We start from the raw sequence: 22,090 nt of genomic DNA on the forward strand, positions 1-22,090 counted from the left end.
ATCTTTATAAACGAAAAACAGACAAAAAGCTTACCTAACTCTATGACTAAACCTAAAAACATAGACAAACGCCCAACATAAATGGCAATCATACTCTTCACCCAGTGGTACTAAACTGAAAATAGAAAAACTGGAAGAAAAAAAAAAACCCAACCCAAAACAAAATCATGCAAGTTGTATTAAAAAAATATATAAGCAAACCAGGCTAGCAATGTCCAAATGGGACACAACCAATAGTGCAAAATATCATAAATCATAAATCATCATAAATATAATCACAAAAACAAAATGGAGGCACAAATGAAGTGAACAGAGGAAAGCTGTTCCATCCACTTTGGCAGCATCTTAAATAAAGTCTACCAAATTATGATGTATCACACATGATTGAGGCCCAGAAGAGAGAGACAGAAAATGAGGACTGAATTGGACTGAAGTGACAATGCAAGGACTGGACTTCCTGGGTCTTGGAACAGACTACTGAAAACAAACACAACTACATACAAAAGCACTAAGCATAACATGCTGCTATTTTGGATCTAGCTAACAGCTTAAAAAATATGGTAGCTGTAGTTGTTTCCTGTGTATGAATTAAGTGTACGAAAAATTTACTCTTACAGTACATTTACATTGCTGGTCTTCATAAGACCGGTAACTGCTACAGCCCAAGAGCAATCGCTGTAGCAATTGCTGATCTTATGAAGAGTAAACATTCTGGAACATTAGAAAAAACTCAAGTGCAGTGGTCAACTGTCAAAAAACCTATTGAAATGTGTTAATAAACTGAACCTTCCAGGACTAAAAGTCATCTGGTTGCACAGATCAGATCTAATCATAGTAAATATTTTAAAATATAATTTTACAAAACAAGTTTTTTAGATTGTGTAGGAACATATATTGCATTTTTGATCTTGGGGAACACATTTTTAAAAATAAAACCATTCACAAACATAACATAACATAACATAACATGATCAAAATGGTAAAACAGGTTTAAATGTCTTCTCTGCTGAGTTATGCAATTTATTAGGTACTTATTATTTGAAAACTGTTGAAAAAAGTTCAATATTCTAAATATGACTAGATTAAAATATGACTAAAAGCAGCTTGGGTAATTTTGGGATGTTCACCAATATTGTAAAAAAAATTAGCACATTTATTTAAAAAAAAAAAGAAAAGTGTTGTCTGTGTGCTTTTCTTACTGTATTAAATCCCCTGATGGTATTCTTAGTCTGTGACAGGGTGAACTAGTATCAGGATGTATTTTTTTGATAGAGACTTCAAAGCACTTCTGTAAGTCTCTCTGGATAAGGGAGAAAATGTAAAAGTAATGTAAAAGTAAATTCGAACTTTAAAGTTTATGCCTTATTAAAATGCACCTTAGAGTTTTAATACTCCATATGTCAGAACAATTCTTCACCCAAAGTAGAACTTAATAATAAGGTCACAAGTTATGATGTGATGAGAGATGTCTGATGTCAGTAAGAACACAAAATAAGTGGCCCTAGTGTATGTGGCAACAATCTCTTGTTGTAGGGACAAGATGTCATTTCTAAGTCAAGGTTTTGTTAAAATCACTGTTAATTCTAAATCGTTGAATGATATTCTTTATTGCAAAATTACTAAAGAAGTTGGGATAGGGTGACCTTTGAGCACCCACAGCCTGTGCTGATTTTTGATAGCTGTGATGATTAACTGTTTGCACTGTTCTGTTCTACCTGTTGGGGAGGAGAAGCATGGGTACGGTGGCAGGAAGCAACCAATAAGAACCATTATTTAATGGGGTAGGATTATAAAGGTGTGTCTATATAATTAGCCAGCGCTGCCCTTGGCATGTTGCTGCCCTAGTTACCTATAGCAAGGACTGCTACTGATAGAAATTGTGTAATATCTGATATGTTACCGATTTAGAAATCATTAAAAAAATCAATAACATATCATTTTGAAGATGACCTTCCCGATCTTAGGTGACCGCTATCAGCAAATCCTGAAGCTTTGTAAAAATGATACATGAAAAACAGCACTCTATTTGTCAGTGTTAATTGATATGAATAAATATTACCATCATGCTTTAGCAAATAATTAACTCACAAAATGTCTATCTCTGTCATATTCCAAAATCATACAACTTTTCGACTTATGTAATGCCACTACTGTATGGCATTGCAGTGTCAGTTCAGTCCCTGTTTCACTACCTTGACACAATAACTACATTAAAAATTAGCCATTGAAATGTATGTAGCTGTCAGTTTAAAAACAAGCAAATTGCAAATATTTTTAATGGCTTTGGTTATTTTGGGTCATTCTAAGGATTTGGTACAAAAGAGCTTGCACCTCTTCATCCATGCGACCCTGTGAGCAGTAAAGCACAAACATACATCTTTATTTAATAAGCCCAGTATAAACCACAGTTCTTGTGTAATATAGAGACAAATAAATCTACTAAGGAATATGTATTCACTGCTCAAATTAAAAGTGTATGGCCAAAACCCTGTGTGTAAAAGAAATGACTCAATTTGGGTTATACTTTACCCAGCTTTTTAAATGTGTGTATTACTTACTTGTACTGCAGCTAAGAGGTGAGAGCGATATGTGGCCACCACTGTTTTGTGCTTGAGCTCCCAGTCCTGACAAGAGAACATCAAGAGATTTTCTTGTTTTAGCATTACGCTCATACGTTTCATAGGTGGCACTGTGGCAGTACTGTTGCTGCCTCACAGTTCCAGTGTCCCAGATTTGATCCTGAGATTGGGTTAATGTTCTTGGGTTAATGTCCTCATGGGTTTCCTCTGGGTGCTTCGGTTTCCTCTCACTTCCCGAAAACATACCTCTACAGTAGGTGGATGGGCTACACTAAATTGTTCCTAGGTGTGAAACAGTGTGCATGGTGCCCTGCCTCATGCCTAGTGCTCCCAGGATAGGCTCTGGATCCAGCACCACCCTGACCAGGATAAAGTGGCTACTGAAGATGAATGAATGAATAAATGCATAATACGTTTTATCTTGTATTTAGTTAGCTTTTATTTTATTTAGCTTGTTGTGGATGGATGAAAAATTTTCACTTCTTTATACACGTGCTATAATTTAAGATTGTAGTGGATGGGGAATGGCTTTTAATGTATGCACCCCAATTCATGTCCTCTGAGCTGTAATTTGAGAGATATTCCCACCTGGAGTTGCTGGGTCAGTGCAGATACTCTGTTCTGAAGTGCCAACTGCTGTCCCGGTATTCCAGAGGAAGTAGTGCAGGCAGATAACCCCATTGGTGGAGTCAGAGCTCCTAGGGCCTCCTTCAAACGGAACACATCCTTAGACAACTCCGTGATCTACAAAGACATAGAAAGAGTGCAATTAACAACAAAATTATAGTTTTCTAAGCACCAAGGATATATTGGTAGTTTTCTTTGCTCTAGTACATCTGATTAAGCTCATGTAGGTATTAACACTTATGATGAGCAAAATCAGCAAACCTCTGTAATACAGTTAGTACTTTTGGAATTGTAAAATGAAGTACACATACTACAATAGAGGATACTTAAATTTTGATTGTAGTACCGATAACATGGAATGATAGTTAATTGAAAATAACTGAATCCATAATGCTTACAAACAGCAATGAATACATGCGCAGCATGTAAGCAATGCATTCGCAAAAATTTGGAAACATTTTCCATATGATAAAGCAATCATCTCACATGGATGATTCTGATTTTTAAAGTTTTTTTCCTCTATTACATGAAAATAAATTTCATCAGTTAGTGCCTGTAAACCACCCCGTGGATATATTGGCTGCACAGCATTAAAAATTAAGACCTCTGGAAGGAAACAGGACAGGAGAGGATTGAGTTCCAGATCAAGAAAAAGAAGTGGGACTGGTTTGGACACATCCTTTGAAAACCTGCAACCAATGTAACCAGAGAAATGTTACAATGGAACCTTTAGGGGAAGAGAAACTGTGGAAGACCCAGAAACACTTGGAGAAGATCACTGGAGGCAGAACAGAAGAAACTAGCATATGCTTGGAAGGGAGTGGAGAAAGCAGTGTGATGGAGAAATCTTAATGACATGAAACGCAATAATTAAGCAATGTCAAACAGCCTAGCTCATTGCTTGAAAGTGATGTCAGGTTAGGGTTAGTCAGAAGTCGTGATGTTATGATAATCCTTGCTAATGCTAATTCTTGTTAATGCTACAGGTGCATCTCAAAAAATTTGAATATCGTGGAAAAGTAAACTTTTTTTCCCATAATTTTATTAAAAAGTGGAACTTTCATATATTCTAGATTCATTACACATACAATGAAATATCTGAAGCCTTTTTTTGTTTTAATCTTGATGATTACGGCAAACAGCTCATGGAAATCAAAAATCTAGTATTTGTCACAATATGACACTTTATGTATAATGAATCTAGAATATATGAAAGTTCCACTTTTTGAATTAAATTACGGAGGGAAAAAAAAAACTTTTCCACAATATTCTAATTTTTTTAAGATGCACCTGTAACTATAGTTGAAGAATACTTTATGAGTCACCAATGCCCCTGGGGTGGAGCTGTGTGAACATGGGCAGAAATGGAGTAAATAAAAAATCATTCAATTTTTGACTTCACCTAATATTAAAAAACCAGTCTTGACAAATTTTGACAAATCTTGACTAATGCACCTTTAAGTCAAGTGAGTCAAGACATTAAACCTTTATATAGAAGATAGACCATTATAGAGAATTATACCCTTTTAACAATAGCCACAAACCCCATGTGAAAAATTAACTTTGCACACCATTACATAGTACTGCAAATTTAAAACCCTTTGTTTTTTGTTGCCACAGTGGTGATTTTCTCATGTTATCACAGTAATGTCTTGCTAAATACTGTCATTTTTTTATAGAGCGCAATAATGTGTCTGGATTACTCAACTGGAAGAGATGCACACTCACTTTGTGGTCTTTCTCCTTGATAAGCCCCTTTGAGTCCTGGATGTCTTGGTGCAGTTGCTGGATGTGGCTGGACTGAGCCTGCAGGTCTGCTAACTGCTGCTGGACCGTGAGCAGCTGTGCCTCGGCCACCTGACGTTCACTCTTATTGAAGAGAGCCTCCCTCTGCACTTGGAACACCTGCAGCAGGGTGACAGAGAATAGAAAAGAGAGAGATAAACAGAAACAGTGAGGGAGAAGATTGTGTAGCTGGAAATAAAGCCTCTACAAAAGTGAGTTTGAACTAAAGGGCTATTTGGCCATATTATTTACTACCCCTTTTACAAAGTTAAATGAAGGACACAAGCACATACACATACCTGCTTGAAATCAGGGGAGTACTTGTGCATATAAATGTAAAGGTGCAAGGGCAATGAGAAGTAATATTTCACACAGCAGACTACACACACAGAAAGGGCATCATGACATTTTCAACACACTTGCATACAGTACACATTTACACACATAATGACTGACCTCGGTGCATGTTTTCTCATGCTTGCGTGTAAGGTCAGCCAGGCAGGCAGTCAGCGTGTTGATCTCAGCCTGAAGTGAGAGTCGCTGGGCTTCATGGTCCTCTTTAGATACCATATCCAGTTCTACAGCTTTCTGAGATTGTAGCTCCTTCAGTTCCAGCTCTTTAACACTCAGAGCCTCATGGGCTGTTGCTACAGCACTCTGGCTCTCCTCTAGGGTATGCTGCAGCTCAGCCTGCAAGAAACAGCAAGCTCTAATATGGTGCTTCAAACAAATCAGATGCATTCTGAACACTGGGCCTCATTTATCAATCTTTTAGTAAAGTTGTATGTAAATGTTTGCGTCACACAAACCAAACTAAAAATTCCCCCCATATTCACAAAACTTTTGGAAACGCGTAGGCTCTTGTGTGTATGTTGCTGAATGCCAATCACCCATATCTTACCAGGCACATGGCATAGCTGATTTGCGTTTGGTGATGCCCACAAACTCCATAAAAAGCACACAGTTGATAAGTAAATGGCATAAAAGACTTTTTAAGAAGTAGCAGTGTAAGTTATATGTTTATTTATATCACCTTTTTTTAACCCACTATTTTTTTTCAAGTGATCAAAAATATTGGAACATGTGACTGATAGGTGTTTCTTGCTGCCCAGGTGTGCCCTGTTAAATTAATTGTTCAAAGAATTAATAGCTTTGAATGTCTACTCTTGGTTTGAGTCTTTGTTTTTTTCTTTGAAGCCTGCATTTGCTGTTTAAAAGGATAAACCACCATGATAACCTGAGAGCTGTCTATAGATGAAAAGCTAGCCATTTTCAAGCTGAGAAAAGAGGGAAAATCTATCCATTGTACAAGCATTGGACATAGCCAATACAACAATTTGGAATGTCCTGAAAAAGAAAGAAACCACTGGTGTACTAACAACCAGACATGGAACAGGTTGGCCAAGGAAAACAACTGATGACAGAAACATTGTGAGAGCTGTGAAGAAAAACCCAAAATCAACAGTTTCTGACATCACCAACAACCTCCACAGGGCAGGGGTGAAGATATCACAATCCACCATTTGAAGAAAATTTGAAGAGCAGTAATATAGAGGCCATACTACAAGATGCAAAGCACTCAGCAGCAGTAAGAATTAAAAAGACAGTTTGGAATTCGCAAAACCTCTACCAAAGTGAAAGAAAGACCAAAGTGTGGAGAAAGGAAAGATCTGCTCAAAACATACAAGCTCATCTGGGAAGCATGGTGGAGTTAGTTTCATGGCTTGGGCTTGCATGGCTGCTTCTGGAACAGGCTCACTAATCTTTATTGATGATGTAAACTCATGATGGTAGTAGCAGAATGAATTCAGAAGTCTACAGAAACAATCTGTCTTCCAATTTACAGAGAAGCGCATCCAATCAAATTGGGAGGAAATTCATCATGCAGCAAGACAATGACAAAGATAAAAAGTACTACCAACACAGCAAAGGGCTTCAGGGGGAAAAGGGGAAGGTTGTAGACTATCCAAGTCAATCACTAGACCTTAACCCAGTTGAGCATACATTTCACCTCCTAAAGAGGAGACTGAAGGAAGAAACCCCCCAAAACTAACAACAACTGGATAAAACTGCAGTACAAGCTTGGAAAAACAACACAAAAGAAAAATGCAATGTCAGTGGATCACCTGCTTCATGCAGTTATTGCTAGCAAGGGATATGCAACCAAAATATTAAGTGTTGCTGACTTTCCTTTCCTTTAAGACAATCTGTTCCTATACTTTTGCTCACCTAATACAAAAGGTGCAATGTTTTAAGTTGTTTAACACATTCAGATGTAAATATCAACAAATGAAAACTGAAATTCTGATCTATACTCTCATCTGTCTTTTGATGTCAAATCAAATGTATTCAACATATAGTGAAAACAGAATTGGCCTTGCTATTCCAATATCTAGTGTAAATGCTCCTTAGAACGATTTATGAATAAATCCATTAATATCCAGCTTAATAAATTAGACCTCTTATGTGTACCTGTCTAGGACAGAAAGAGAGACAAAAGATTGCCATGATAAACACATTGAGAGTGTTAAAAAGCTTAATGGACACTTTTTTAAGTAAAAGTGTGCATTTTTGCTTATGTTAAGTGTTTCAGCAATATAATCCTCCACTCTTACCATGATCCTTTCATGTTCCTCCTTGCTCATCATGCCATGTCGTGCGTCCTGCAGGTCACTTTTCAGCCTGGCCAGTTCAGCATGGGCATTCTCACAAAGTGCCCGCTCAGCCTGCAGTTTATTTTCTGTCTCAGCTAGTTGTTGCATTATTGCAGACAGTGCCTTCTGGTGTTCGGCTAGTGATACTGCATCCTTCATCTGCAGGGCATCCTGAACACAGCCCTCTTTCCCAGCACACAAGCCATTCAGTGCTTCCATGTCTGTCACCTCCAGCTCTTCTTGAACTGTCCTCAAAGTTCTTCCACCATGCAACTCTGATCAGAGGACAAAAAAAGGTCATTTTTATAAGCTAGTTTCAATGTGGGATTTTTGATTCAGTCATGGAACAGTGAATGTACTCATCACCCAAAGCACCAGATGACTTGTAGCTCTCAGACTGCTCCTCTTCATCTTCGTCGCTGTCATCTTTGTCAGTGTGAGGTGGAGGGCAAAGTCTCTCCAGGTCTAGCATAGCTTGATTGAGTCGGAGGGCAATCTCAGAACGTTCTCGAGCTAGCTGCTCCAGCTGGAGGCTCAGGGTGACCTGCACCTCATCCAGCTGCTCACGAGGAATACTCTTACTTAGTTCAGTTTCTAGCTCTGCTACACGCACCTGTAATTTATTCAGCGACTCTTCCTCGCCTTCTGCCAAACACCTTGCCCCAATGCCCTGCTCCAGGGCCACCTCTAACTCCTTTATTCGTTGTTTTGATCTCTCCACTGACTCGTTCATATCCTGTGCCTCTTTCTCCTTCACCTGTAGAGATTCCTCTAACTCTTCCACCTTTTGTTTCAACTGCTGGATTATGTCACTCTCATTCATCCCTTCCTTCCACGCTACCTCTTTGTTTGCCAGCTCTGCCTCCAGTTCCTGCACCCGGGCTGTCAACTTCTGCATGTCTAAGCTCAGCCCCTCCTCTTCAGCTTTGGATTGGCTAACTGCTAAACCTGCAGTCACAGAATCAATACCCAACTGCATCTCTTTTCTCAGCTCCTCCAACTCAGCATGGGCACAGGCTAGCTGTTGCTCTAGGCTTTTCTGTTTTCCCTTCTTCTTCACTATTTCTCTAGCTAAACCCTCCTCCTCGTCCTCCTTGGATTCCACCTCACCTATGTCTTCAGGATTGTTCTCAGACCTGAGAACGAGAACCAAACTGTTTCATTAAAATCGTATAAATGTTATTAGAATTTTACCCTGAAATGTATACAATCACTTGATCAAAATGTGGAAAGAATGCCAACATTACCCAGGGTCCTCTGCAGTGTTTGAGCTTTTAGTAGCTCTGGTGTATTGCTGCTGCAGCTTTTCAAACTCTCTCTTTAAGGAATCATAGACAGTCATGGGCACAAAGTCAAGACCAGAGCTATGAAAGTCTGTGTCATCCTTTTCAAACATCTCCAGCATCTGTTGAGCACACCACAAAGTGAAAGAAACAGATGAGAACAGAAAGAGAATGGATATAGATATATAATAGGGGTGTAACTGAATATGATTCTACTATTCATAACAGATAATGCATTTTAAACTGACAGGAATACAGAAACGTTTTTTTTAGGAAGCATGCTGTACAAGGTATGTGGTATGTAGAAGAGTGTATCAGGCCTATGATCCCATGGATGGACAGATGAACGGATGGACTTTTGGGTTTACGCCACACTGACTTCATATTTAAATCCAAATAAACTTATAGATTAGGGTATTTGTAGCACATGTTAAAAGCCAAGCTAAAAACATGATGGAGCACGAACATGGGAGACTACGTAATTTGACCAGTAAGCATTATTGCCCATATACAGATATAACATTATTGCCCATATACAGAGATGACACTCACACGGATAGTGAGTGTGATACATAGAAGATAAAAGGTTGTGTCTAAAGTGGAAACTATACCTGTACTTTGAGAACCAGTTCAGCATTCTGTGCAGTCAGCTCCTCCACCTGCCTGCAAAGCTGCTCCACACTGTTCATTTGCTCCCAAGATGAGTTCTCTGCTTGTGCAGGAGGCAGCTCCGCATCTGTGCATTGTGACCGCCTGGACAGCAGCCTATTTGTTCCTGTAGGCATACAGAGTAACAGAAAAAGCAAACCAGATTGCAGTACTTCATATTCATTACAGAATTAGCATGTGTATTCACATGATCGAATGTAAATCAATTTATAGTTTTCTTTTGTACCTGTTTAGAATGATTCAGCTCTTAAAAGCTGATAAACTAATCAGTTTACAGCACAGAGCAGGTTAACATGTATTGTAGTATAGTGATTTGTAGAGCATAATTTTTTTCCTTTGTATTAAGGCCATTGTAACTGCTTGATAAAGGAAGCAGGACTTACCAGGGAAATCCAGCATATCATCCGTAGCCCTACTAATGCTGCAGGTTGTACTGCTAAGCTGAACACCTCCCAGCTCCTTCAGCACTACTTCCAGGCAATCACGCTCTGCCTCTGCCTCTCTCAAACACTCTCTTAGTGAGCTCAGCTGAGGCACAGAAACACAGAAACAACTCAGACACAGTCCTGACACTACAAGCTCCCAGAAATTCCCATGTAAACATCCCCAGAACAGCATATAATAGCTAAAGCAAAACATATGCTAACCCTACACTTCCAACGAGTGATTGCACTTGGTAATAGACTAAGAAAGCGTGTGGTAGTTCAGAATTCACTGTCCATTACCCCAGCATTATTTAAGACACACTGGCTGTATATGTATGTGGTGGTCATCTGCCAGATGTCACTATGACTCTCTCTGAGCTGTGAACGTGTGTGTGTGTGTGGCAGTTACTTTAATCTTTTTGTCCCCTCCTCTTTTTGTTCACAAAGTAACAGTGGAAAGAACATGCGTTCAGAATAAATCTAATGAATGCAGTATTTCTGCTGTGTGTCTGACTGGCATACAGTTGACAGTGTCACACTGGTGCCGAAAACTGGGAGCTACTCAGAGGACAACAAGATGTGAATATGAAGCAGAATTGCCCAAACAATCCAGTCCTTGATAATGATAATGAGTCTTTATTGATCACATATACATATGCACAGTGAAATTCTTTTCTTCACATACCCCAGCATGTAAGGAAGCTGGGGACAGAGCACAAGAACTTCTCCCCTTCAAGCCTGTCATTATGCTCCCTTTTCCTCACTACAATGACACCAGGAAATGTATACCTGAAGGGTGTACCTAGAAATAATATTCACTTTTCCACCGCTGTTACGAAGTGTACCCATATAACCAGTAATAACTGGCTGGTGCCAAAGGCAGAAGGGTGGTCTGCTTTTGTGTGGACTACCTCAAGGTGAACTTGGTTTTGATATTTGTATAGCACAGTAAAGTGTGCAAAAACTGAAGGGGTCTGAATACTTTCTGAAGCTCCTGTACATCACTGCAATATGTAATTTGTTATCTAATGTAAATGTATTATATATATATATATATTGTAAGATTTTACAACTGAATGCGATTTCACAATTGAATGTGATTGTTTTTAATGACTGAGTGAATGAATGAATATAAATTAAAAAAGAAAATAGAAAAAGCAGAAAGTGAGTTACAGCCAAGTCATCACTGTAGGCATGCATTTTTCTATAGACTTGACTGGCTTATACTTCATTCATCCTTTCAAATATAGTGGACATGTTAACTTAGTCTATATTGATAACTACAGTGATAACACTACATGTTCTACACAGTGAATGCACTCATTGCTAGGTTTTCCAGGACACATGGGCGCTCCTGTATAATTTGACCAACCCCTTAACTAGTACATTACCTCCTCCAGTGCAGCGGTGGTGCTGTTCTGTTGCTGCTCCAGAGCCTTAATCTTCTGTAGTAGATGTCCCCTTTCTAGCCGTAGCCTGCGGATCTCCTCAAACACTTCCTCATCCTCTGCCTCACTCCATAAACCCCAAGATCACAACACACAAATGCAGAAAATAAGATGACAAGAAGCCTAGATGACATCAAACTTTTTTTTGTCTGACCTAAAATAGCAGTAGAATTGGTCAGCATGGTTCCATTGATTCGAATGAGTTTAAAATTGTCAAGACATTAGAGTCTAATGCACCCATTGTCTTGTCCTCTGTGTTTTCTCCCATCTTCTCCAAAGGTCAAAAAAGCCAACCTTTTTTTTGGTTTGAGATTTGGATACATGCTGGGTTTAGAAACAGAATCAGATAGCTCTATGAATGATTTCTGATTTCAAACACGTTTTGATGACGTACCACCACTTCAACCTCTTGTTAAAAACACTTATGATTTATATGGTGCGCCTACTTTCATGGTGAGCGATATGCAAAATGCTGATCATCTGTAGGTGCCCTTATAGACTGAGAAGGACTGGCTCAGTTTCAGATGGTTAAACTGTTACAGGGTTAGCAGTGTCCACTCACAAAGTTGTCTGGAAAGGAGTGTTGAGTCTTAGGGGCTGGGGAAGGAGAAGCAGAGTTGTCTGGCACTAAGCACTGGGTAGGGCCATGATGCAGGTCTGGGGAAGACTGTGTACCCTGTAACATTCCAAAGCACATACAATGATGTTTAATCTCTAGCAGTACTGCTTTGAATAGTGTGATCATCAAAATATCAAAATTGTGATACCTGTCTAGGAGACTTTGGAGGAGGAGGTGCTTTTCTCTTGTGAGTTGTGGTCCCCCCAGGCAGGGTTGGGGTTGTAGGGGGCATAGTACTATATAAAGCAGGTTAAATTGAAACTTTCTAGACATCCTTAATTGATTAGTTGTATAGATGTAATATCAATATAGTATCAGAAGCAAATTTGGTGTATAATGTATAGTGACAGTGAGATACCTCCTAACTTGTTCCCTTTGTGCACTGGGAGTCTGTACATGAAGACACAGACACAAATATACAAACATAACCAAACAGTAAATAACGCACAAACACATACAGAGACACCCATGGTCTAACACTCCCTAGGACCGAATTGAACAGCCACTTGAAAGTGTATGTATATAACACTCTGTCACTTAGCTTATAGCAGAGGGCCTCTATTAAAGTTCCTTGGGAACATAGGTCCAAACTTAATTCATAAACAAGTTATGAAAAGCTTCTATGTTTTCTCTTCCTGTAAGTGAAATGCCTATTTTTAACCCAGCATCAACTCTTAAAATGTTTAAGAAAAATAAAAGTGAAATAAGAAAATTTAAACTCCAAACGCTCATTTCTCCAGAGCTGATGGTGTGACATTCTTGCATCAGGGCTCTACAGTGTGACCATTTCACTCGCATTTGCAACTGAAAAGTTCCTTGCGCGACTGTGAAAAAATATTTAGGAGCACCGGTGCGAGTGACCTGTTCGGAGTTGTATAATACAATCGGAATAAAAACTAAAACTCCAAAATGCATCTACACCGCACAACAGTTACTTTCACACTGCTTTTCATCTCCTCAGTCAACCAAACAAATGTGTAAATACTGCAAAGAAGTCATTATGGTGACGAGAGTAACTCTGTACATCATCTGCTTCAACTTCCCGATCTCACAAACTGCCATCTTTTATTGATCACGCCAAATGACCTGAACCTGCGACCTGTTCGTGTAGAGACAGTGGTAAATTAATAATAATGCTAACACTACAAGGTGGGTTTTAATTAGGGCTGCAGCTAACGATTATTTTCATAATCGATTAGTTGGCCGATTTATTTTTCCGATTAATGAGATGGGGCGGGGCAAACTTTCAGTACACTTTTTTTTTGTATATTTAAAATAAAATCCACAAACTGAGTGTTACAAATATAAACTTCAGACTAAAACTTTACACAACTGTTTGTCCAAAACAGAAAAGAACCCAATACACACACAAGAATATATATTATTAATTTAGGACTGTAGTTTTAATTTGGTGCTTTTTGTGCATCCACAAAAACTAAAATAAACGAATAAATTATATATATATATATTTACTTTAGTTTATATTGTATATAAGTATTTATGTGTTTTTTTTATGGATGCACAAAAAGCACCGAATTAAACTACAGTCCTAAATTAATAATAAAAACTCACTTTCACTGCACCTTGTGGTTTCTGTTACTTACGGAGCCCCCCTAGTGTCAGGTAAGAAAAAAAAATACAGCCATGTGTAAACTGTGCCCTCAGATTTGTAAACCGTGCCCTCAGATTTGTAATCTGTGCCCTCAATTTTGTAATCCGTGCCCTCAGTTTTGTAAACCATACCCTCAGTTTTGTAATCTGTGGGCTCAGATTTGTAAACCGCACCTTCAGTTTTGTAATCCTGTAATCCTCATGGGCAACTGTATAAGATTTTTATATGGCACAATAAGTTTATATGTGTAATAAAAAGGTATATCATTAATAATATATATGCTATAAAAAACAAATTCTTTATCCATACTGTATCCTAACACTGCAATAAGTTAGATATCCTGTGAAGTAGATGACTATAAACTTAGTAGAATCTTATACAGTTGCCCAGGTCATGCAGTTTTTAGACGGTCCCATACTGACTATTACTATAAAGCGCTGATGACCCGCGTTTCCCAAAGATTGGCTTCCGCAGGCTTTAACAAGAGAAAATTTAAAAATATATTCAGTTGTATTGGTTCTATGTCCACTCAATACACATTATTAAGACAATACACATTATGTCCTTTTTGTGTGTTTATTTCTTGAGAAATAGAAGAGAGATGCTCGAATGTACAGCGAATGTCCAATATAAACCCAACTTTAACGCGGTGCGCGCAGTATACAAAACTGAGGGTACGGATTACAAATCTGAGGGCACTTACAAATCTGAGGGCACGGATTACAACTCTGAGGGCACTTACAAATCTTAGGGTACGGTTTACAAATCTGAGGGTACGGTTTACAAATCTGAGGGTACGGTTTACAAAACTGAGGGTACGGTTTACAAAACTGAGGGTACAGTTTACAAATCTTAGGGTACGGGTTTCAAAACAGAGGGTTCGGTTTACAAATCTGAGGGCACGGATTACAAAACTGAGCGTACGGTTTACAAATCTGAGGGCACAGATTACAAAATTGAGGGTATGGGTTACAAATCTGAGGGTACAGTTTACAAAACTGAGGGCAGTGATTACAAAACTGAGGGCAGTGATTACAAAACTGAGGGTACGGATTACAAAACTGAGGTTATGGTTTACAAATCTGAGGGCACGGATTACAAAATTGAGGGCACGGATTACAAAACTGAGGGTACGGTTTTACAAATCTGAGGGCACGGTTTACACATGGCTGTATTTTTTTTTCTTACCTGACACGAGGGGGGCTCCGTAGTTACTCACTTCACTGCCTTTAGGAATATTATTTTACTTGTGTTTACTTTTGATCAGTGTTTTAATTAGACGTTACAGATCTTAGTCGCACTCCCACTCAGTATCAGCGTGTGTACGCTGCGCGTGTTCAGCAACGCGGCCTCGTTACTAACATATCACTTCTGTTATAATAAACAACAGAATTTACACTGCAAGCGCACAAATACAGCATATAATGACAATAAACTTGAATTAAACTAAACTTTTTAAGCAACTCGCACCGGTTTCCCCTGTCCCTTACACACAGTGGAGCATTTTGGATATAAACATAAGTTTGTGCTCGTGCAGCACTGTTTGATCTCCGCGGTGTTTAATATAAAATGCTCTCCTGCCTTAGAGGACTTTCTTCCTCAGTCACTTAACGATTTCGCCTCCGTCTGATGGTGACTGAGGTCATGTTGGGAATAAAAGGTAACGCTGACAGAAAGTAAACGGAAGAAAGTCATTATCCGTGAATCTGGGTGTCTGCTAATGCTAGCGTGCATATGACATAGTAAAAAAATACCCGCTAGTGATATATTTGAGATGATATTACCTTTCTAAAATCCACACACTAGACAGTAGTCCATAGTGTATGTGTACAGTACTTCATTTGGGACACAACTTTAGTATTTACTCTCCAAAGCCTGTTTTCGGAAGAGAAGTAACATAATGAGTAAATCTCCCCCGTGCCACGCGCAGACCAACTAACCCATAATGAGATTCGCTGACAACGATTTTCATAATCGATTATTATCAATTTTATTGATTAGTTGTGGCAGCTCTAGTTTTAATTCAAACTTCTTTATTAAACAATTCCCCACCAATCATAATCAAGAGAAGCAACTGTTGAGTCTGCAAACATACAGTACTCTGCTGCTCTCCTTCACTCTCTTCACCAACTTGTTCCAGCTCACACGCACAGTGCATTCACTTCATTTAAACTCACGGTTGCCAGATAACACTAGAAAAGTCAACTTCAGTTTCCATGTTTTGATTTAATCCCCCAAAATAACACAATATTATCAGCAGACATGGCAACACTATACTGGCGGAACCAATCTAAAAGGAACAACTGATAAACAAACAAACAGAAAACTAATAAAATGTAAAGACAGAAAATGTGCTTAGTTATAAATAAATCCTTTAATATAAAAAATAGATATTATAAAAACTTCATAAAATATAAATGAGAAATTAAATGATGTTTAATTACTATGGGTAGCACTTAATATCAATTTGACATTAAGCTTAGTTCGCTATCTCCTTAGAAGGCTGTTAGCCTTTTTCCTAATATGGATCATGCTTGTGTTAGTCTACTTTTAATTAGGACTCTTTATTGTTTAAAATATTTTAAAATAAATATTTTATGCTTGTTTATTTATCAATTAACCAACAGTATTTCCCATTGCTATTATTTTAATTCAATTAACAGTGACCATGAGCAGAGAGCTTACATTTAACTGTTTATGACAGACCTCCTGATTAAAGCTTAAACAAGAAAAAGATTGGTATCTGGATCGGTTTCAGTCGTAAAAATCCTGATCGGAGCATAAGTAATGAACACCATTAAACTAAAGCGCTTTGCATCTGGCGGGTAAATGAACTCACCCAATCACATCCTACATGAGATTATTCAGATATATACACAATATACACAGAGCAGTTCGAGAACTGACTCCAGCCCAGAACCATGACAGTGGATGGCTTAGTGATTAACACGTTCGCCTCACACTGCCAGGGTTGGGGGTTCGATTCCCGCGGCTCTGTGTGTGCGGAGTTTGCATGTTCTCCCTGTGGGGGTTTCCTCCCCCAGTCCAAATATATGCATGGTAGGCTGATTGGCATATCTAAAGTGTCCGTAGTGTATGAGTGGGTGTGTGTGTGATTGTGTGCCCTGCAATGGATTGGCACCCTGTCCACGGTGTACCCCGACTTGTGCCTGATGCTCCCTGGGATACACTCCAGGTTCCCCGTGACCCTGAAAAGGATAAGTGGTATAGAAGATGGATGGAGGGATGGATGGAGACTTCAGACTGAACATTGAGGTTTTTTGTATTTGTTTACAAGGTGGAACAGGTTAACGGTTGTTTTTTGCATACAGTCTGTAAAATATTAAATTTAGTTTATCAAAAGGTAAATTAATTTGTCATGGCTCAGACTATGTTCCTAAATTCTGTCATAATTGACAAGCTCATGTTTTCTCAAGCCTACTTGTGTGTTATATTGTGGCACATTAACGTTACCATCTCTAAAAAACAAGCAAAAAAAAAACCTAAACTTCTACCGTGCTCCTACATTTTTGACTGTGCTCCCAAATTTTTGTAATTAGGAGCAGAAGTGCTCCTAAAAGAAATTGTTACCGTAGAGCCCTGTGCATTACTCCAAGGCATCACTGTTTTAAATTAAATAAGGATAAATCTGTTAGTGGTTGCTGGATGTTCCTAAGCAGCCCACAGATTCCCATGTGGATTTAAAATTTACATTTTAGTTTTGCTGTTAATAATTGTAGCTAGTGTTGTGTAGATCACTTTTTCTTAATTAAGTGAAAGCAATGCTCTTTATTAATTATTTATTTGATTTATTTCTAGCACTAACTTCTAACTTCATTAGCAGCACATTGCCCCAGCCTGCCAGTGCTGAACTTGGGCCACTGGACAATGAGTGAAGAGCCAGCTGAGGATGGCGAGGCCCAGGTTGCATCAGCAGCTAATCTCCCACATAAAGGTACCAAGATGCAGTGTTAGTACTGCACTTGCATTTCCGGTTCTTTCACTACACTTGCAATAGCAGTATTTTACAGTTTGCGTCTGCAAGAGCTCCAGAAGATGAACATCAATAACATTCATCAGAAAACTGTACGCTTGATCATAAATACACAATTAAATGTGTAAGAAAATACCTTTTTTAAATGACTTATATAACTACATTACATGAATATAGGGATAGTAGTTAGAGAAACCTGAAGGACAGGTCGCTGTCTCACTTTACTGACGAATGTAAACAATACGCCATAGCACTGAATTCAAGTGGACCATTTGTTCAAGATGGAAACACTGGATGCCATAATCTGCAAAGAAGTAAAGACTCTCTTCTTTTCTGTTAGTGACTGCTATGGTTAATTGAATAAATTTTCTTAGTATTTTTTAAGTACAAAACATAGCTACTCTCTGTCATGAGCTGTGTGTACACTGTGCCTTTTAAATAGTCATTTTCAACAATTCAAGTATAATCATCGAACACCCCCCCCACCCACACTTCCCGCACCCGCCTTTCCCCCAAAACCCAGAGTGTAATTCGAACACTGCAGGTACACCAGTGCAACAAATACTAAAATGCTCGTACAGTATCAGTATCATGGTTGTCCTATAGTGGTCCCTTTACACTTGCAGACAGAGTAGAAGGTTACTGACAAACTGAAAGAAGTGAACAACATTTTTTAAGCACACACATGGTAGGTTTACCTAATAAAGTAAAGGTGTACAGTAAGTATGCATTTCTGTGTGAACATGTGCATTTAAATAATTGAAGACTGGTTGAGAGCTCAGGTTACAATTGAGGCCATCTGTAGGAGAGTCTTTTCACACAATAGTAAATTAAACTTCCATTATATAGTATGTTTAATGACCACAGAAATAAGCATATGAGGATTCAAATGAAATGAAATATGGGAAACAGGAGTAAGTTTATTGAGTACGGCTACAGAATTAGGAAAAAGCTACACAGTTAGGAAGCCATTTAGTTTTCTCTTACCTCAGTCTTCCTAAACTTTGCTTTTAAAGTCTTCATTATTTGGTAGTGTGTATAATCTAAAAGAAACAACCATAAATAAGGTTATAGTCATTTAATAAGGTTATAATCATAAATGTTATACTCATTGCCCAATAATCAATGAACAGCCTTATTAAGTGTTTCAGAGTACATATTTCCATCGAGTCTATTTATGCAGAGATAACTAAATGATTTTTTTCTTCACCAAAGAAACTATAACTCAGACAGCCACTTTTCTTCACTATTTGCTGAAACTTGAATTTCACTGCCTTATAAAGTCTGAACAATAAATAGACATGTGCGGTCATGTAGTTTAAGACATTAAGTAAACTTTCATTCGCTTCTAAAGCACATATAGGACCAAAGTGAGGTGGGGAAAAAAGAAGACTCACGTTAAATACACCAAAGTAGAGATGTGTTATTGTTCTACACGCCGCACGAAGCACGGTGCTGAAACGGAGCTCCGTGTCACGTGACCACACGGCAACAGCTTCTGTGCGCGCGGGAGTGATGTTGCGCATGCGCTGTTCACAGAGCGGTTTGTAGCTTACATTTACACACACTCTTACCAAACTTGTATTTACCCAGGGGTGTAAACCTGACCTGGACATTCGGGTCTGCAGATATTAACTTTATTATCGAATAAGTTTCCACTTGGAGCGGTTTGTCACTACATAACTGAAGGTCAGTTAAAGAAGACGGCGGTGTTGTAATTGTATATCTTCAGGCTAAACACTTCCTCAAAAACCCTTCTTCTAATTGGGATTTTCTACTCATCTGTAACCACAAGGTTGAGAAAAATACCTTGTCTAAATTTCACAAGCAGGTGCTTCTGCCTTGGTCTCTGATCTATAAGCACAACTTCTCTGCATAAATATTTTAATGTGGAATAATAAAGATATTTTATACAAGAACAAGTATTACACCCCCCAAGTTGGTTTGATGCATGCATCCTGCTTGTTTATCAACTATTTTACTCAGAAGGACAATTATTAACCTATGCAGAATTTCTTAACTGTTTTAATATCCCCATTAACCCTAAAGACTTTGATGCGATAATGGAGTTGTTAGACTGTTGAAGAATGCCCCATACCCCTCAGTTCTCCCGACCCTGCTGCCTCTTTGATAGGGTAAGTGTGCTCTTCGTCAAACTGTAATAGGTGGATACGCTCCTTATTTGATGTAGTAACAGTCTCAAATGTCACAGTTTTACAAATACAACTAGAGAAGTAAGAATAATTCATCGTGTCTACCCCGTTAATAATAATAATAATAATAATAATTATAATAATAACCTTTATTTTATAAAGCGCCTTTAAAAGCAGCTTCTCAAAGCGCTGTACACAAAATAAGCAGTACACAGAAAAATAAAACATATAAAAGTTAATAAGAATAACAACAACATTAATAATAATAATAATAATAATAATAATAATAATAATAAAAGAAGACAGCAGTCAAATGCAAGTTTTAAAAAGTGTGTCTTAACTTGAGCTTTAAAGGTCTGAGCTTCCCTGAGTTCAGGAGGAAGAGCGTTCCAAAGGGAAGGAGCATAGACAGAAAAAGTCCCGTCACCCATAGATTTTAAGCGTGTTTGTGGAATAGTTAACAGATTACACTGTGAGGAGCGCAGTCTGCGATTTGGAGTGTAAGGGATTAATAAACCAGATAAGTAATGAGGAGCCAAGCCATGTAATGCCTTGTATGTCAACATCATGATCTTAAAATTGACATGCAACCTGAGCGGCAGCCAGAGCAAGGACTCCAAAACAGGAGTAATATGTTCACATTTCCTGGTTCCCGTCAGGATCCTGGCAGCAGAGTTTTGAACATATTGCAGTTTGTTGATTGTGGATTTAGAAAGTCCGGCTAAAATGGCGTGACAGTAATCCAAACGAGTGACAACAAATGAGTTAATAAACTTTTCAGCCACAGAGAAGTTTAGCATTGGGCACAGTCTAGCTATATTTCTGAGGTGAAAAAAGGATGCTTTAACTGTGCTCTGAACAAAAGAATCAAATGTAAGGCTGGTGTCGAAAAATTACTCCAAGGTTCCTCATTTTACTTTGGGTCTCTAGAACAGAGCCATCAACCAACAGAGACAGTGGACCAGCTTTGAGAATTTGATGGCGGGAACCTATAAGCACAACTTCAGTTTTCCCACTGTTCAGGCACAGAAAGTTATTATTCATCCATGTTTTTATCTCAGAAATACATTCAGAAAGAAAACAAACATCAAGGTTTTCACCAGATTTTGAGTGAATGTAGATTTGGGTATCGTCAGCATAAAAGTGATAATGGAGGCCAAGTGATCGCAGCAGTGGAGATAGATAAATATTGAGAAGTAGAGGGCCTAAAACTGAACCCTGAGGAACACCAGTGAGCACAGAGCTAGTGTCAGACCTGTAACCACCCATAGAAATAAACTGGGAACGGTCAGTAAAATAGGATTTAAACCAGTTTAACACTGTCCCAGACACACCAAAAACACTTTCAAGACAGGCAAGTAAAAGACCATGATCCACAGTATTGAAAGCAGCTCTAAGATCAAGAAGAATAAGAATGGATGTAGCGCCAGAATCAGAGGCCATCAACAAGTCATTGGTAACTCTGACCAACGCCGTTTCAGTACTGTGAAGTTTACAAAAACCTGGCTGAAGGGGTTCAAAGAGGTTATTAATTGTAAGATGATTACATAGTTGAGAGGCAACAACACGCTCAAGTATTTTTTCCAAAAACAGAAGATTTGAAATGGGACGAAAATGGTTAAAATGATCCACAGCAACATTTTCCTTCTTTGGTACAGGTGCAACAGCAGCAGTCTTTAGTACTGCTGGAATGACCCCAGTCTCCAGTGATTCATTTATAATGCTGAGGATAGTAGAGCACCAAACATCGAAGCACACTTTAAATAGGTTCGTGGGAATTGGATCCACCAAACAAGTGGTTGATTTCATGCTGGATACCTCCCTAGTGAGAGCCTCAGAATCAAGCAGCGAGAAATGAGTGAAAGAAACACCAGTGAACCCATATGGACGAAGGAGTGAAGTGGCAGAGTCAGGTGTAACAGAAATTTCTTTGTGAACATTATCAATCTTAGAATTAAAAAACTGAAGAAAAGAATTACATAGCTGCTGAGAAACAGGCAAGGTGGTACCAGCATTAGCTTGAAGCAATCTGTTTATGGTTTGGAACAAGTTTCTGGGATTATTTTGATTGTTTACAATAGCCTGAGAGAAGTAAGATGATCTTTCAGTCTCCGTCAGTGCTCGGTAATCACCCAGAAGATCCTTCCACGCTTGATAGTAGACATTCAGTACGGTAGGGCGCCATTTGCGCTGCATTTTCCGACAAGCAGCCTTTCTAGAGTGCAGATTGTGATTATTACCA

General features: G+C 38.6%; 1 protein-coding gene across 1 annotated transcript; it reads right to left on the reverse strand.

Moving 5' to 3' along the window:
- Positions 1 to 2,274: 2,274 nt before the first annotated feature.
- ankrd24 (ankyrin repeat domain 24) lies at positions 2,275 to 12,321 on the reverse strand. The gene is made up of 13 exons (XM_053635033.1): positions 12,238 to 12,321; positions 12,033 to 12,146; positions 11,414 to 11,545; positions 9,891 to 10,125; positions 9,540 to 9,664; positions 8,893 to 9,050; positions 8,021 to 8,781; positions 7,607 to 7,920; positions 5,448 to 5,681; positions 4,935 to 5,111; positions 3,168 to 3,323; positions 2,559 to 2,624; positions 2,275 to 2,349 (listed from the first exon to the last, which is right to left on the reverse strand). Exons 1-13 carry the CDS (start codon positions 12,319 to 12,321, stop codon positions 2,275 to 2,277), a joined length of 2,631 nt encoding a protein of 876 aa, XP_053491008.1.
- Between the last annotated feature and the right edge of the window lie 9,769 nt (positions 12,322 to 22,090).

This window comes from Ictalurus furcatus, chromosome 10 (genome assembly GCF_023375685.1).
Source record: "Ictalurus furcatus strain D&B chromosome 10, Billie_1.0, whole genome shotgun sequence".
NCBI lineage: Eukaryota > Metazoa > Chordata > Actinopteri > Siluriformes > Ictaluridae > Ictalurus > Ictalurus furcatus.

Bases quoted from the DNA above. Each gene is read 5' to 3' on its own strand.
- ankrd24 (XM_053635033.1), bottom strand. From the start codon at position 12,321: ATGCCCCCTACAACCCCAACCCTGCCTGGGGGGACCACAACTCACAAG. The intron at 3,324-4,934 runs GTGAGTGTGCAT...ATGTCTTTGTAG, and splicing joins TCAAGGAGAAAGACCACAAA to ATCACGGAGTTGTCTAAGGA. The intron at 2,350-2,558 runs GTAAGTAATACA...TACTGCTCACAG, and splicing joins ACCTCTTAGCTGCAGTACAA to GGTCGCATGGATGAAGAGGT.